This window comes from Cladophialophora carrionii, assembly GCF_000365165.1.
Source record: "Cladophialophora carrionii CBS 160.54 unplaced genomic scaffold supercont1.1, whole genome shotgun sequence".
NCBI lineage: Eukaryota > Fungi > Ascomycota > Eurotiomycetes > Chaetothyriales > Herpotrichiellaceae > Cladophialophora > Cladophialophora carrionii.
This window is the reverse complement of record NW_008481816.1, coordinates 2,622,004-2,637,099: the sequence shown is the minus strand read 5'-3', so window position 1 is coordinate 2,637,099 and position 15,096 is coordinate 2,622,004. Positions and strand designations below refer to the sequence as shown.

The 15,096-nt window shown below is 55.1% G+C and overlaps 6 protein-coding genes across 6 annotated transcripts; 3 read left to right on the top strand and 3 right to left on the bottom strand.

Moving 5' to 3' along the window:
* Nucleotide 1: 1 nt before the first annotated feature.
* Nucleotides 2-442, bottom strand: G647_00924 (uncharacterized protein; the record flags this gene model as incomplete). Its single annotated transcript, XM_008724327.1, has 1 exon — nt 2-442. The coding sequence occupies one exon, from the start codon at nt 440-442 to the stop codon at nt 2-4; it is 441 nt and encodes a 146-aa protein (XP_008722549.1).
* A 1,025-nt stretch (nt 443-1,467) lies between these two features.
* On the top strand, nt 1,468-3,003 carry G647_00923 (uncharacterized protein; the record flags this gene model as incomplete). The annotated part of the gene is made up of 1 exon (XM_008724326.1): nt 1,468-3,003. One exon carries the CDS (start codon nt 1,468-1,470, stop codon nt 3,001-3,003), a length of 1,536 nt encoding a protein of 511 aa, XP_008722548.1.
* A 535-nt stretch (nt 3,004-3,538) lies between these two features.
* On the bottom strand, nt 3,539-5,880 carry G647_00922 (uncharacterized protein; the record flags this gene model as incomplete). The annotated part of the gene is made up of 5 exons (XM_008724325.1): nt 3,539-5,375; nt 5,429-5,460; nt 5,523-5,617; nt 5,669-5,738; nt 5,788-5,880. 5 exons carry the CDS (start codon nt 5,878-5,880, stop codon nt 3,539-3,541), a joined length of 2,127 nt encoding a protein of 708 aa, XP_008722547.1.
* A 1,520-nt stretch (nt 5,881-7,400) lies between these two features.
* On the bottom strand, nt 7,401-8,610 carry G647_00921 (uncharacterized protein; the record flags this gene model as incomplete). The annotated part of the gene is made up of 2 exons (XM_008724324.1): nt 7,401-7,513; nt 7,605-8,610. 2 exons carry the CDS (start codon nt 8,608-8,610, stop codon nt 7,401-7,403), a joined length of 1,119 nt encoding a protein of 372 aa, XP_008722546.1.
* A 1,224-nt stretch (nt 8,611-9,834) lies between these two features.
* On the top strand, nt 9,835-10,305 carry G647_00920 (uncharacterized protein; the record flags this gene model as incomplete). Its single annotated transcript, XM_008724323.1, has 3 exons — nt 9,835-9,924; nt 9,985-10,217; nt 10,272-10,305. The coding sequence occupies 3 exons, from the start codon at nt 9,835-9,837 to the stop codon at nt 10,303-10,305; spliced, it is 357 nt and encodes a 118-aa protein (XP_008722545.1).
* A 1,389-nt stretch (nt 10,306-11,694) lies between these two features.
* Nucleotides 11,695-13,117, top strand: G647_00919 (uncharacterized protein; the record flags this gene model as incomplete). The annotated part of the gene is made up of 3 exons (XM_008724322.1): nt 11,695-11,928; nt 11,985-12,488; nt 12,545-13,117. 3 exons carry the CDS (start codon nt 11,695-11,697, stop codon nt 13,115-13,117), a joined length of 1,311 nt encoding a protein of 436 aa, XP_008722544.1.
* Nucleotides 13,118-15,096: the final 1,979 nt, after the last annotated feature.

The window sequence follows — 15,096 nt, the reverse complement described above, 5'->3', positions numbered from 1 at the left end:
GTCAAGCGTCTAGAACCACGTCGTACCAAAAGATTGTGCACGTGTCGAATTGCCGGTAGAGTTCGTCAAGGGTTGGCGGTGTTGGCGTGACTGTCTCGAAGGAGCTGAAGAATTGCTGTGACAGTGCGTCGAGCACTGGTGCGGTGATGTCTTGATAGAACAGGTCGCGTAGGACGACAAAGGACGGAGTGTCTGGAGCGGAAGGTTTCCAGGCTTTGAAGGCACCTCTGATGATGATATGTCTGAGTTTGTTCTTGAGGGTTGCTCGACAGACTGGGGAGGACCTGAAGACGAAGATAAACTTCTGGAGAGTCGTGTTGTCTCCTGGTTGACCTTCCTGGGTTGTCGGTGTCAAGAGGGTACGGTACAAACTTGAGAGCAGTGTCCTAGACGGGTAGCCCAAGCGTAGCCCCTTTCCTTCTGGCAATGTGATCTGCCTCATCCTGGCAGAATGGCGAGGTCGTTGCATACAGAACGAAGCACTGTTCGCTGGCGAGGGCATTCACGCGTGTCCACTGTGTGAAGTCGGAGTGGAAGGTCTACGTCTTCTGTAGAGAGATCGTGATGAGATTCAGTGGTGCACGAAGCTTCTGAACAAGAGCAGAGTCTTCAGGAATAAGTTGTTGTAATTCCAGCGTCTCGAGAGACAGATCTGTAACCAGCGACATCATCGCTTAGTCGTTCGTCGACGGCGCCGACCAATCCCGTCGCAACACCAGTAGTGAGGTCTTTGGGCATTTAGAACATCCTTCATTCCTTCTTCATCTCCAACAGATCGTAAGATCCTTGCGCCATCCAGAAACATCACCTGTAGAAGCGGACGCTGCTGCAAACACCAAGGTCTGTACCACCATTGAAGCCATTGTTGCCGTCGACAGGACACTGACAACGGTCTGAAGCTTGCAGACGACAGTCAATCATATTCATTTCAAACCCAGAGACAGAACGTCGCCATGACGTCTCAGCAAAAGATGCCAGGAACCGAGACACAGGAGGAGCAACGCTGTGAGGGTTGCCATGTCTGGGGTCAACCACATATTGTAGAGAAGCCGGCCTGGTGGTATGAGTCCATCGATGAGTCCTCAAGCAGCTTGGACGACTCCATCACACAAGAGTCCCACGGGGAACCATTGGCCATCTCAGAAGAATCGTTGGTGGTATCACAGATGGCGAGGGAGGAGGAAGAGGAGCAAAGAGAGGTCAACGAGGTCAGTTATTCTCCTGAACGCCCGGACCAAGTGTGGCGCCATTGCGTCATTGCCATTGCGCCACATATTTCAGCCACACATCGACATGGCACCAATGGCGCCTCTGGTGTCGACAACGTCCTTTTATGATTTCCCATCCCAGACATCGTCCTTCATCATCATCCAGCACGCTGCTTCGTCGTGCAACTGCTAATTCCTCTGATAGGCAGGAGGATCGCTTGTCGAGAGCGACCTGTCCTCGGCCAGTTACACCACCGCCATGGCTTCGCCCGAGGTCGAGAACCACTTCACTGTCTTCGTCCGCCTGCCATTCAATCGTGGCGATTTCGTCGACCCGCCTCCTGTAAATTGGTCCGCTGCAAAAGAGCGTGCACTATGGGACATTCTGTCTCGTCAAACCAACAACCAAATCGACTGGAGGGCTCTCGCCGAGAGATTCGAAGTGACTCAGCCTTTCCTCCTCCAGAAAGCCGCATGGCTCTACGAGCGACAATTATCCCAGGTGCGAGCTCAGATGCGTCGAGTAGGAAATAGGAATTCTGCCACGCCTTCTCCTACACCGGGATCGCTCTCGGGCAGCATGGTGGGAGGCCAGGCGATGAGGAGAGCTGGGAGCGGCGGCTCACGGGTGCCTTCTCGCTTATCAATGCAGCACGTTGGAAGCCCTGTCATGGGTGGAGTAGACAGTACGCCAGGGACACCTGTTAAGAGCAGGACATCTCTCCCGCTCCGTACCGCTCCTGCTATCGCTGGAGCTGGTGTGGCTCAGCAGGCGCGAAACGTTTCTGGAACTTCGAGGCCGCTGTCGAGACAGTCATCCAGAGACGTCGACGTGCCAGTTCCTGCTTCACATTCTCGGAGAGGCAGCATTCAGCAACAACTTGCTCGATCGCCAGGCCAAACACGTAACACCCAGCCGGAATCGTCGGATTCTGAGGAGGAAATGACACAGTCTCGCATCACAGCCCGCCGTCCGAATCCATCGTCTCTGCATCGCCGAGCCCTCTCACATCGTGGGAATAACATGCAGGCGCAGCGAGGACCCGCAACCAGCCCAGATGACGGGGCTCCTCGACACCAATCTCCAGTCGGTGAAGATGGAGATGACGACGACGACGACGACGACGAGCCATCCTTCCTGCCGTTTGCGAATCCTCCCGCCGAGAGCAAGCCTCGTCCATCATCCTCCTCTCAGCAAGATCCCAGCGCGACTCTTCGAGGTGCTTTGCGGCCGACCGTACAGCGTCGTACCACATCTGAACGCGTTGTTTCTTCCCCGACCGTCGAGCCACCAACACCAGTCCAAGCCCAGCGCGACACTCGCGACCTGGCCTCTTCAACCTCATCGCTCTCCTCGCCTACTCAGGCTACTGGCCCAACCACGACTGCGGCCCGTCCCTCCAGCAGAGGTGATGTCCAGCCTCTCGCTTCTCGTCTCCCACAACAACAATCTACGGTTCCCCGGCTCGGCACACCCCTCTCCCCTTCCCACCGCGCCCTTCTCCACTCCAACCAACCTTCCGCCACAGCCTCGCCTCGCCGCGGCCCCAGTTCCGACAGCGCGTCTCCTAGCATGGGCTCGTCGTTTTCGGACCTCGACGACACAAGTGTGACGCAATCGGCTCTCGAAGAGGCATTACTCAGTGGGATGGGGAACACAACGATGACGAATCTAGGCGGCTTTGGAGGGAGAGTGACAAGTGGGATCGGACAGGCATTGAGAAGCAGATATTTCGACGCGAGAGGCGACGGGCAGGGCAGGAACGGAGGTCAAGGCGCTACTGGTGAGAGATGAGGTACGTTTGGAAGGGGGGGTGTAGCTGTCATTTGAGACGGCAGCCGGAGCAGGATACGGTTAATTAACTGGATCATCACTGGGCGTGCTGTCCTCCTTCTTGTCTCTCAAAAGTATCGAGTTGAGCTGGGTTGAGGCTGAGGCGGAAGATCGCCATCTCCACCCCGAGATGCAATGTGAAGTAGGTCCTACAAGGGAGAATGAGAGGTGAATGGAAATACAGAGGGCAGTCGGAGAGGAGACGGTCGGTCTCACGTCCTCCCATCACCGCACTCGGCGTTCTATCGGTATCAGGATCGATGTCTGCATCAACGTCGACATCGACATCAACGCCTGCATTAGCCTGCATGGATGCACGCACGGGGTTGTCATACAAAATCGTGTTGCATACCGTTTCCTCAAAGTGACATGACCGCCAGAAATGCTGGCACTTTTCCTTGTACCGTCCACCTCGCATCACAACACCACGCACCGAGTAATAAGCTGTTTCGAAAGCGTCCATCATCACGCCGCGCGACACGCACACCTACTTCACTCACACCTCGTCCCTCTTCCGCTCCGTCTTCTTGCCCGTGGTCGAGCTCTTCGCCAGGTTGCTCTGCACGCTGCTCGGCCGCGAGTGGGTCTGCCACTTGCTGGTCGCCGACTTTGCGGCCTTCTCACTGCCGCTACCCGAGTGCGTCTTGGTCGACCAACCCTCGCCCTCACTTCCACTGGGCTTGCCCGTGCCAAACGCACCGGCTCCCTGCGTGGCACTGCCCTTGAACTTGCCGTGGGCGGGGAAATCCTCAAAGGTGGCGTCGTGGCCGTAGCCGCGGTAGCCGCGCACGCCGCGCTTGGCGTGCTTGTCCAGGTGGGCGGCGGCGTGGTCGGCGTGGTCGGCGCCCTTCACGTAGTCGACCATTTTCTCGCCGAGCGTGCGCTTCCGGAGACCGTCCTCGACCGCGACGCCCGGGTTGGCCGCGTACCAGGCCGAGTACGTCGGGCACGTCTGCGCGATATTCTCGGGGATCTGGATCGATGACAGCTGCTCCGGGTGTTCGAGCAGCATGACCACCATGCCGGCCGAGAGGTGCCACGCGAGGTGGCAGTGCAGGGGCCACAGGCCCGGGTTGTCCTGCGTGTACTGCAGCACGATGTAGGACGGGTTGTCGGGCGAGGCGCCTGCCCAGAGCATCTGCACGTCTCGGCGCTGCGGGTTCTGCGGGTTCGTGATGGTGCCGTCCCAGGTGCCGAAGCCTTCGGCCAGGACCTGGAAGTCGTGCCCGTGCATGTGCATCGGGTGCGGGGCCGGCGTCAGGTTGATGATGATGATGCGCACGTTGGCGACGGCGCCGGTGTTGATGACGTTGTAGCGGGCGTCGAAATTGGTTTGGCCGGCCACGGCTTGCGTGAGGAGAGGGTTCGCGAGGTCGCCGTCGTAGGACACGCCGTTCATGGTCCAGTGGAAGACGCCCGTCTCGTCAGGCGCTCCGGCAACCGTGATGGTGATGGTCGTGTCGGCCTCGGCGACCGGGATCGCATACTGCGGGATGGTCGTGGTCAGGGGGTCGTTTTGACAGTTGGAATTGACCGCCCCTGGAGCGCTCGCTGTCGAAGTCGGGGTCAGGCTGGCATCTGCACCGCTGTAGTAGATGATGCCGCGTCCGTCAGGCCCGTTGCTGTCTCCGCAGGGCGTGTTGAACGCGCGCAGCCAGTAAGTGCCCGGGGCTTGATTTGCGGTAACAAGCACGTCGGTCCGCTGACCCACACCGATGGTGATGGACTGCGTCTCGTAAGGCTGGACGGGAACCATGTCGTTCGCAATCACCGTCATCGTGTGGCCGTCAATCGAGATCGACTCGAACGCCGAGGCACCGGTATTGACAAAGCGCAGGCGGTGCGTCTTCCCGGGCTGGAATTCCCACGACGCATATGGGACGACCGAGCAAGGGGCGCCATTGGTAACATTCGCACAAGGATATTGACCGGCACCTCCAACGAGGTTGGAGTCTGAGAACGGTCGGAACGGTTGTCCACTTTCACTGGGGGACATGACGAGGCTGACAATGTCTTCGTACGAGTCATGGAACCAATCTGTGACCAGGATGGGACCGAGGTCAATGTCGTACTCAGCATCGTTGGGGCCATGGACGACGATGGGCCCGAGAACACCTGAAGAGTATTGGGCGGAGTAATGGGCGTGGTACCACGTCGTCCCGTACTCATCAGCTCGGAATCTGTACGTCAAATTGCCGCCAGGGACGATCGGGCACTGGGAGACGGTGACAACACCATCGTAATAAGGTGTGCCGGGTTGGTTCAGACCGTGCCAGTGGATCGAAGTCGGTTCTTCCGGCCCATAGATCTGGTTGTGGACGTTCACCTCAATCCTGGTTCACAGTCAGCTCAAGTCGGCCATACATACTGCCCGTTGTGAACCTACCAGTCACCCCAGTTTGCCTCGATCAGAGGACCCTGGTGACCGCGTTAGCTCCATACCAAGACCGCCAGGCGTGAAGACAGCTGGGACTACGCACGGGATACTGCCCATTGACAACGATGACTGCTTGTTGCACTCCGTCAGGGGCAAGGGTGTTGCGGGAGACAGTGAAGTCGTAGTATCTGGTCACACCTGCACGGGTCTCAGCCTTGCCTCTCCACTGCCCTATCGCAAGCTACCAACCAGTGTCTGGCATATCCGTCGCGGGATGAGATCCAGAAGCAGTTTTGTCTCCCCATGGGCAATCACCACCCTGGGAATGTCAGTGGGAAGCCCTGTGTCCGTCTGAATCGCACGCTTACTCCCATCCATCTGCCAAGAGGGCCTGGGTGATCAGCCAAACTGCTGCCCACCAATGCAGCGCCCGTCAGGGCGGCCGCGAATGCTGTCCTCATCGTCGAGAAGAATGAGGGCAAGGGCACGTCGAAGGGTTCTGTAACAAGGAGGGGAGAGTCTGTACGACGCTCGTGGCCGCTGCATTGGATTTATACTGGCGGACATGGACACGAGCTGACAACTAAGCGTCGGGCCACTATTCGGCCTCCATTGTGAAGCAGTCAGATGGGCCAAAGTGACCAGACTAGCCCGTTATGGCCGTATTTACAACGGACTGGAGGCATATGCAAGCTTTCAAAAGCGTGCGCGCTTTCAGCGACAAGGGCTTAGGCTCGCAGCCCGTATTTCAAGAGACTAGTCGTTCATTGCCCACGGTTTGAGGGCGGCAGCGTAGATCTGAATGCGCCTTGGACCCATGCCATGGGGACCCAGTTACCCCCGGAGTCGGCAGTGTTGCTCACCGTGCAGGCTGAAGTCTACACTCACATAAACCAGGTGTTTAGCGCTTCGAGGATAAGCGCACTGCAAACTGTTGCGGTCTCATCGGCCAGAAAAGATGGCAATATACCGAGACACTGAGGCGGTCAGACATGTAGCATGTAGCATGTCCGACGGGCAACGCTCCGCCTGGCCACGCGAAGTATGGAGGGGCCAACCGATCAGCCGCTCACAGCATGAAACCCGCGGCAAGCACTACTATGTGGCTCTCGCAGACCTCAAGGCTCTCGACTCCTGGACTCTTTGGACCCCAACAGATGGAGGCTGAGATCCACCGAGATGACAGGAGCCCGGAACCTCTTGAGTTTCGGCTTCCGTTGCGAGCTGAAAGCCGTAAGGTGTTGAAGTATGCTGGCCGCACTCCGATAGTCGAAGCCTTGGGGTTCATGTCAGCGCCAATGAATGGGCACCTATCACATGGCGCACGCTGCAAGGAACTCCCCACATCGTCACAGTAAGCGAGACTCTGCCGGCTACTGTATGTACGAAGACATCAGCCGATATTCCGCAAGTAACCTGTGTACGAGTATGAGCCGCGTTGACACGGTAGGAGAGAGGGAAGGTCGGAGGTACCTAGAGAAGACTAGGGAACCAACTGAGACTGGGAGTATATGCCTGCGGACAGCGGCCAATGGCCGATCACGTCCTAGTACGAGGTACCAGGATCTCAAATCTTGCGGTACTCGAGGATGGCTGCCTCCTCTCTATGTGTCACTATCTTGGTTGATTGAGCGGTGTGGTAAACAAAAGTCATTCCACGAGGATATAATGTCCAGGCATGGCTAGGGTTGTCATGAAGCACGGTCCGGGGCCTAACAGCTCCTAGATCTGGCGTGTATACTCATAGCTGAAGCGGTGTGGAGTTGAGCGACAGTCTGCGGCGTACGGCGAGAGTTTGACCACCGTTGAGATCCGTGTCCACAAGTTGCTGGATTCGTTGTAGCAGTATCGTGGCTGCTCGATCAAAGAAGGTGCGAGCCTGAGGATGCTATTCCGATTGGGCTTGAGTCTGAAAGGTGTAGGCCCCGGGCCTGGCTGCGTTGTAGCAACATTCCCTTACCAACGCTACGAGTTTGCTCGCTCACAGCCATTCCTTGGGGTACTTGAGGACTTCCATCATTTTCCTCTCCTCTTCATAGCGCTCATCGTCTGCGTTGTCGGATTCACGAGAGACTCCAGTGCCACACACAGGATCTACCCATCCTTATTAGCATGTTGAGGGAAAATGGGCGATAAAGCTTCCTGAAGCTATCGAACCGACTTTGGCATTGGTAGGACAACTTACTCATGTATTCCCAGCGTGCCGTCAACGGCAAACTCATTAGGATGCTCTCAACTCGAGCGCCTGGAGTCCGCAGCCCGAAACTCGTGCCACGGTCGTTGATGAGGTTGAATTCGACATATCTGCCTCTGCGAACCTGCTGCCACTCTTTCTGTTCCGGCAGGTACGGCATGTTCATTCTCCTCTTGATTATGGGAAGGTATGAGGGCAGGAATGACTCGAGGCCACTGACGACGAATTGGAAGAGCTCCTCCTGGGGATTGCGAGAGCTGGGCCGCGAAGATGCCTCGAGGTCGTCGAAAAAGATGCCGCCAATTCCTCTTGATTCATTTCTGTGCGGTATCCTGAAGTAGCTGTCGCACCACTTCTTGAACCTAGGATAGTAGTCCTTGTCATGCTTGTCACAGGCGGATTTGATGGTCTTGTGGAAGTGTTGTGCATCTTCTTCAAATAGATAGCATGGTGTCAAGTCCGTGCCTCCCCCGAACCACCAATTTTGTTGCGATGTTCCGGTTGCATTGACCGGGTCTCTGGGATCAGACGTCTCGAAATAGCGATAGTTCATGTGGACTGTTGGAGCCATAGGATTGTGAGGGTGCAGCACCAAGGAAATGCCGGCTGCAAAGAAATTCAGTTTTTCGACATCAGACGCTACAAAGGACTTGTGGTCTGCCCTCATCTTCTCGATGGCAGGACGGGACAGCTCGCCATAGACGACACTGATGTTCACTCCAGCCTTTTCAAAGACATTGCCATCCTGCAGAACACAGGAAATTCCGCTGCCTCCTGCTGGCCTCGTCCATTCGTCCCGTCTGAACTTCTTTCCGTCTATGTTTTCTAGGGCGAAGACGATCCGATTCTGGTGTTCTTTTATCAGAGCCTCCATTCGCAGTCGCATGGGAGATTTGCGAGTTATTTTCTCCTTGCTCTTGGTATACTCGTCGACTTGTGCCAGCGAAATAGGCTGGATAGGCGGCGAGTCATTGGTAATGGTCTTCCCAGAAGTCATGTTGTAGATGAGGGTCCCGACAAAGAGACTCCCCAGGGAGAGCTGGAGGTAAAGCCATCCTTGCTTCTGTTTATCGACTTGCAAACGACCCGACGCATTTCGTGACACGCCAGTCGAATAGCAGGAGCGTAGGCAGGACGGACAGACTCTTCTGCTAGGCACTGATCTCGAGAATGAGCTATGCGAGGCTCGGAAGGCGCTCCACGCCGATCTTGATGTAGACATGATGAACTCAGATGTGACCCGGATGGCGAGGTAGGTGTGCAAGGAAGATGCAGCTCGAGTCGCTCAAAGATTCATATAAAAAGGAATGGGAGGGCTTTTGACTGTACACGCGCCTCATGCGGGAGAAGATCTGATACTCATCTCCACAGTCAGCCCACTGGCAGCAGAGGTATATGGGAAGACACTATTGCGGCTATTCTGTTTTTCTGGGAGTTGGAGCTCGATCGTATTTCTCCACTATCAGATGACGAAGCTCGCGCATCTATCGCTGCCAGTGTGGTCGACCAGCCAGCAATCCAGCAATTACTACCGACAACGGGCAAGTGAGCCTCCATCAAGCCTGAGACCCCGACCTGAGAGCCAGTGAGCCAAAAAGCCAAACCACGGTGTGTGAGGTGAGATGCATTCAGTCACAGCTTGCACGTGACAATATTTACATTTGGTGTCATGTGTATGGAGAACTGCGTCTGAACTAATAGTGGCATTCAGATGTCACTTGCATCTGCTAGGCCATTTCCCTGGTGAGTCAACAAAGCAACACACAAAGAGAGACGCGCCTTAGCACCAGGACCTCCTTCTGCTGCTCACGGAACGAATGACGTGACTCATTTGTCTTATTTAAGATCAAGCCTCGTGGCGAGTTCAAAGTAGTCAGCTCATAACATCCCGTGATTCAAACAACAAGTGACTCGAAATTGAGTGGCAGCTGAGGCCTTGTGACGCTGGTTGCGCGGGGCAATCTATCAGTCTGTGCGGGCCTGTAACTCCAACTTTTGGTGCTGCTGTGGCCTACCTAACTAGTCGCACCGGCCACTGCCACCCACTCGAGTTCTGCCTGCTGCACCTGGACCTGAACTTGGGACCTCATTCACCGATCAACCAACTTGCCCTCATTTATTATTCAACCATCCACCCTCAAAGCCACCCACAGACCACAAGCGCCGACAATTCTATCTGACCTTCGACTGGTACCCTCAAACATCAAATCCATCCGTCATCATGCGTTCCAAGTTCAAGGACGAGCACCCCTTCGAGAAGCGCAAGGCAGAAGCCGAACGCATTCGCCAGAAGTACGCCGATCGCATCCCGGTATGTTGATTCGTACTACGCCTCGGTCTCTCCAGGGCTCCAACTGACTAGGAGGCATAGGTCATCTGCGAAAAGGTCGAGAAATCTGACATCGCTACTATCGACAAGAAGAAGTATCTCGTCCCTGCAGATTTGACCGTCGGCCAATTCGTCTATGTCATTCGCAAGCGCATCAAGCTCAGCCCCGAAAAGGCCATCTTCATCTTCGTCGACGAGGTCCTCCCTCCGACCGCCGCCCTGATGAGCAGTATCTACGAGGAACACAAGGACGAGGACGGATTCCTGTATATCACGTACGGTTGCACCGAAACGAAAATGTCCTGATTTTCGTACTGATAAGTGAACAGATACTCGGGCGAAAACACGTTCGGTGAGATTTAAAGCCGTAAGCCCGACAGAGCGAGACGAAACCTACATGCGACACGCCGCCGCCGAGAGCCACGATGGATGTATTGACCGGATGCAACCTCATATTTTGTTACACCTGGCGTTTTCGTACCTCATTTTATCGATAAAGGTCCAAGCATAACCAGTGGGAAGACGAACATACCACGCGGAGACTCGATGGATTGTGGTGGATCCGAAGTACAAGGACACCTACGAGACGTGAGGAGGTTTTGGAGGCTTTTGCTGATTTGTATTTGTGCTTGGTCACCAATCAATACAGAAAACCTTTCCTCCTAGTCTGTGTAGGCCTCTGTGCTGCTCAAATCCCCTGGTCTTGCTGAAGATGCCCAAACCGATCCCTTTGGATACGAGCTGGAGGTGGCTAACCCGTGATCAGGCAGCTGTCTTGAATCATTGGGCTTATGTACCCGGCTGTAGAAAGAGTGATGCGTTGAGGACAAGCAGCCGCTCAGAGCTGACTGTGAAGTGAGCCGCCTTGGTGTCTTTCGATCTGTCTCTTTAGTAGCCTCAGTGACGGGATGCTCGCTTCATGCAGATCCATTGGTTGCATGACGTGTGCAACGGTGATTTCGGATTCGGATAACGGTCGTGGAAGCTTCACCATGTATTTCTCTGTCGTCTGTCGATGCATCATCAAGACTGCTTCACCATGACAAAGCGAGGAAGGAGAGGGCAGAATCCCCGAATTTCCCGCCTGGGCATTTAAGCGAAAACTGATGAGTTCAGATTCAGCAGCATGGTGTGTGAGAGTGCAACCCATCCTCCTCCACGTGCGATAATGATGCATCCGCCAAAGCGTCGCCCAGGCCTCTACGGACAAACACCCCTGATGACTTTCTCAGGAAACCTATCCTCATAGCAGAGGACGGCGGACATATGATTCATTACTTTCTGCTGCAGCCAATGTGACTTCGATGAATCATTTTCCGATCTGCAGCCAAGTCAGCGTCTGTGCCTTCCCTTGTGCCACGGCTTGTATGTCTCTCCCCGTGGCATCGGAAAGGGACACTCTCCTCACTTGGAAAGCCACAGTTCCTGTAGCGGATATGATGTCGCAAGCAACAAGCGACTTCGTTGGAGGAGGTGTGGAACCAAGGATGCCATTCTCGACAGAACATCCGGCCAGTGTGCCACCCTGATAACAGCAGACTGTGTATGCCTTGGGGACCGGTTCCTTAGAGTATGCACGCCTTCCTCGTCTTCGATCACTACGATAGCTGAGGCTTATAAGGCAAGTGCAGCTCGAGGAAACCTTTCCACACCTTTGGACTGAGCCTTGTTTCAGCCGACCTTCACACCTGAATACTGGCTCCCGTTGGTCCAGGCCAAGTATATCATTACACGGAGCCAACCGCCTTCATCATGTGTCAACTCGAAACTCTTGCTCAGGCGGTGAGCACGCAAGCACAAACCTTGAGCCGGTCATGGCATGAAGGCAAGGAGCACGCTCTCTCATCGTGCGATAGCCGCCGAACCACCATTCCCCCATTGGATCCGCAAGGTGAGGAAGCCAGAAATCAGCTCCTCGCTGCCATACGCACCCTCGAGCAACTCGTTCTCGGGCCGAAGGATACCATGCAGAGCTTCTACTACAAGGTCAGTTATTATGGGTTCCCGCACATGATCCAGCATCGTCGTTAACACGATCATAGACGGCGGAAGCTGGCGTAATCCAGGCTCTTTGTCAGCTGCAAGTCCCACGATACGTCCCCTTGTATGGCTCGATCTCGTATGCAGACCTATCGAAGAAAGTTGGCGTGTCCGAGGACCGCCTCAAACACCTGATCCGAATTGCAGCCGTGTGCTCCAACTTCCTTGCCGAGACAGAAGACGGTCAGGTTAAACATAGCGACAACTCACTTATTTGGCAACTCGATCCTTTGGCAGCTACTGGGATGGAGGTCATGCTCGATCATCTGCCGTCGTCATCCTTCAAACTAGGCGATGTGTGTACCCAAGATCCAATGGACGAGAAGCAGGAAGTCTGTGGGTTCAGCCTTGCACGTCAGCAGCCGCTCTACTTGTACTTGGAAACGCATCCAGCCGAAGGTCGGAGCTTTGCTGCCCACATGCGGGCTCAAGCTGCGCAGTACGGTGACTCGGCTATTCAGGAATGCTACGACTGGGGCGGGTTGAAGGGAAAGACCATAGTCGATGTAAGTCAAGAACCCGCGCAAAACATCTGCATGTGTCACCGACTAAACCTTCTCAGTGTGGGGGTTCCTTTGGCTCCGTTGCTGCAGCCATCGTCCGCAAGGAGCCTACCATCAGGTGTATCGTGCAGGACCTTCCGAAAGTCGTCGACTCAGCCATCAAGGCTACGGCACAGGATCCCAACTTCCCGCATGACTCAATCAGCTTCCAGGCACATTCATTTCTCGAAACGCAGCCAGTGGTGGCGGATGTATATCTCTTCCGCATGGTCTTCCACAACTGGTCTGATGCTGGGGCCCGTCGCATTCTTCAGGCGCTGCGTCCCGCTCTTCGACCTGGGGCTCGAGTCATTTGCATTGAGTACGTGATGCCTCCCATCGGTACGGCGCCAAGCTATGCGGAGCTCGCTACCCGCAGACTCGACAATGTCATGTACACATTGATGAAGGGAAAGGTACGGGAACTGAGCGAATTCAAAGACTTGTTCGAGTCCGTGGAGCCGGATTTGGTCTTTGCAAGCTTCAGGCAAGGACAACTCAGGGCAACGCATGATCCTAGATGCCATTCTGTGCTGGAATGGGTGTACAAACCTGCGGGTGCCCTAGGCGACGCCCAGGTTCATTCCTCCTAAAGGACAGACAGTGCCTTTTGCCAGACAATGGGCCGTTCGAAGTCGTCGTCGTCGCAGCTTTGTCCAATAAGCTAGCAGCATCACCGAATCGATACCGTTTGCTAATGCTTCGCACAGAGCTGTCGATCAGATTGGCCAGTCACACCGCGTCCTTGTCCGGCCGATGGGGCAGCAGAGATACACAGCACTGGCAGAATGTATTATTTTTACAGGTGCAGATATACATGTCATGAATACCGCTTCGGTACTTTCAGTTCCCTATACCTCGCACAGTCATCCACGTTGTAACCTCTAGTCTGGGATCCAGAAAACGACGGAGGGTTTGTTCGACAGGCAAACTGAAAGGTGCTCCCACTCGTTGTATGGCGATAATGCTTCCCTGGATTCGGATGCAGATCGCAGTGGACGGTATCACCAGCCACACCGAGCTTGTTCGTTCCAAACCGTTGAGACCCTCTAAGAAGATCGGCGCCCCTCATTTCACAGGTCTCGCGGATGCCCGGATGTGGCATCGCATGGCGATCGACAGGTGCATACTCGGAGCACGGGTACTAACTCGTACGTCGTACAGAGTACCAGTTAGAGGTACCTCGTACGGAGTACTCGGTACAGGCGATCCCCTATTACTCGTCCGAGTTGCGTCCCTTTCCTATCCTATCGATAGCAATGGTGATCACAGTTTGCACGACCACTATCTCCCTGCCTGATTCGCCGCCCATCTCCCGTGGCTGGGATATCTGTGGACTTGGCCTCTTGGTCCCGCTGCACAAACCGACTGGCCCAAGCCGCAGACGCTCCTGGGCTTCATCGGAGGCGGTGCTCGTGCCAGCTGGAAGAAGGGGAATGGCACGTCTCGGCGGAGCCTGGGGTTGGAGCGAGGAGGCACATCCTGTTTGATCGACGCTGCGCGCTTATCACTTAAGGTTATTCCCTGCGCTTCCATTCCGAGTGCTCCGTACGTACGGAGTACATGCATCCACCATCAGAGCTACTGAGTCCTTGTCGAGCGTACTCGTACGCGGTACTGTGTTGAAATCATGCAAGCTGTTGGAAGCACGGAGTAGCCTCTACACATAATTTGATCAACCCTGACTGCTTTCTGAGCAGTCTCGACTAAGCGCAGTGCCCACAATACTCTTTGGGCGTGGGAGGCCGAGCGGGGCCCCTGGGTCCATATCGCTTATTCAGATTTCGATATGTGCCGCAAATGCCGTCTTGCCGTCTTCCACTAACAGTTGAACACAAGAGGTCTGTTCGAGGATGTTCTGCATGTTCATCACCATGCCACCCGGTGTAGTTAGAAGCTTGGATTATAGAATCAGTGGTTCGAAAATCCAAGTCTTGTTCGGATGACATTTGCCGTCCGGCAGCTGTGGATTGTGAGCGACCACCAACCAAAACGTGACAGCTTCCACCATTAGTCATGGCCCAGGGCAAGACAACGCGAGCACCACAAACCGGTGGCCAAGCATCAGCACCGAACCAAGACGCAGACAAGGGGAGACACCTGTACGAGTACTGTGTAGTCAGCAGCAGTAAGGACAGGGAAACCCCAGTCCCCGAACCAAGAGGACGGTTTGACTCTTAACTCTTAACTCTGGACTTGGACGGACTGGGTAGTCGGTGGCCACGTCCTGGTTTCGTGCGCAAGACAAGATTTGTTCTCTCTCATCTGACATGTCCCTGACCATCGACCAGTAGCCAGTGACGGGTGACGACTGACTCACTTGAAGCCCCAACTCTCATTTCTTACCTCTCTCTGCACCCCACTTCGTCCTGTCGCTCTACCTCTATGCAATTGGTCATCAACATGCAGTGCTGGGCGGTATCGACGTCGCGTCGAGGTAGTTGGAGTTGTGTACGAGGTACGGAGTCATTACCTCGGATTTAAGAAGACAAGCGACGTCGCCGAGACACGAAGGATGGAAGGTTGCGACGAGCCTGACTCCAGCTTCCCCGAAGAGCCTTGCAGAGTCAGA